At 33.9% G+C, this 1211-nt stretch overlaps 1 protein-coding gene across 1 annotated transcript in view; it reads right to left on the bottom strand.

Annotated features, from left to right (window-relative positions):
* Positions 1-1211, bottom strand: part of RNF17 (ring finger protein 17) — a 119111-nt gene that overhangs the window by 17584 nt on the left and 100316 nt on the right. Inside the window, exon 28 of the mRNA XM_045294007.1 lies at positions 1137-1193. Coding sequence (XP_045149942.1) covers positions 1137-1193 — 57 coding nt within the window. The remainder of the gene's footprint in view (positions 1-1136; positions 1194-1211) is intronic.

Here is a 1211-nt window from a genome sequence, read left to right as displayed (position 1 = left end):
TAGCACTTTAGGCATCATGTGTTATTTGTACAATCACAGGAGAAATACTACTTACAGCTTTCACTTATTAACACTTATTTCCTATATGAAAAGCACACATGATAAAACAAAAAACAGAAATTGTGCTTCCTCAAAAGTAAAACATTTATGTTTCAAAAGACACTATAAAGAAAGTGGAGAGACCCAAGCAATGGAAGAAAATGTTTGCAAATCATTATCTGGGAAGGGATTTGTATTCGGAATACAGAAACACAACAAATACATCATTCAACAATAGGAACCTATATAAGGCAATTAAAACAGGCAAAGGCATTGAATGGGCACTCCTCCAAATGTGGTCAACAGCACATGAAAAGACATTCACTATGAATAATAATTGGAAAATCACAACCACAGTGAGATACTGCTACCTGTGGATGGGTAGGATTAAAAAAGAGAAAATACATTTTCGAAAGGATGTGGAGAAACTGGAACCCTGGTATAGCCTGGCAGTTTCCTCAGAATGTTAACTATGGTGATGACTCTCAGTTATAAACGCAAGAGAAATGCAAACATACAAAGAAATGCCAAGGGAGGAATATTACAATATATGATTCTCTGTCATGTAAACATTTGCACATGAATGTTCACAGTTGCATTTTCATTAAATAGTAGAAATAATGAAAAGAACCCAATTGATGATTGGATAAACAAAATGTGGCATATTCCTACAATGGGCCAACTATAGAGCAATACACAGTAACTAAGAACTGACATATACTATAATATAAACAAACATTGAAAACGATGTTAAGTGAAAGAATACAAACAGTCAAGGAAAAATTGATGAAGAGAAATTAGTAGTTGCCAAGATCTGGAAGAGGAGATAATTGGGGAGTTAATGGGTATGTGGTTCTTTTGGGGATGAGGACAATGTTCTGGGGTTAGATAAGAATGGTGATTGATCAATTTTGTGAAAAACACTGAATTTCACACGTGAAAAGTGAATTTTGTAGTATTCAAATTATATCTCGGTAAAGTGGTTGTTTTAAAAAAAGGACAAAACCACACATATAACAATAGTTAATAAAAACTTGTTCTCAACTTTTACCAGCTCTTTTGCACCAAGTCTCCAAAATATGTGAGTTGAAACTTACCTCAAATCTTATCTCCCAACTCTCCTCCTCAACCTTTTTATCATAATCTGTTGGTGTCTGAAATAGCCAAGTATT

This window comes from Echinops telfairi, unplaced genomic scaffold (assembly GCF_000313985.2).
Source record: "Echinops telfairi isolate 266 unplaced genomic scaffold, ASM31398v2 ScPeMD7_2565;HRSCAF=3150, whole genome shotgun sequence".
NCBI classification, from domain to species: Eukaryota; Metazoa; Chordata; class Mammalia; order Afrosoricida; family Tenrecidae; genus Echinops; species Echinops telfairi.
The sequence above is the reverse complement of the archived record's forward strand: the minus strand, read 5'-3'. Positions and strand labels throughout refer to the sequence as shown.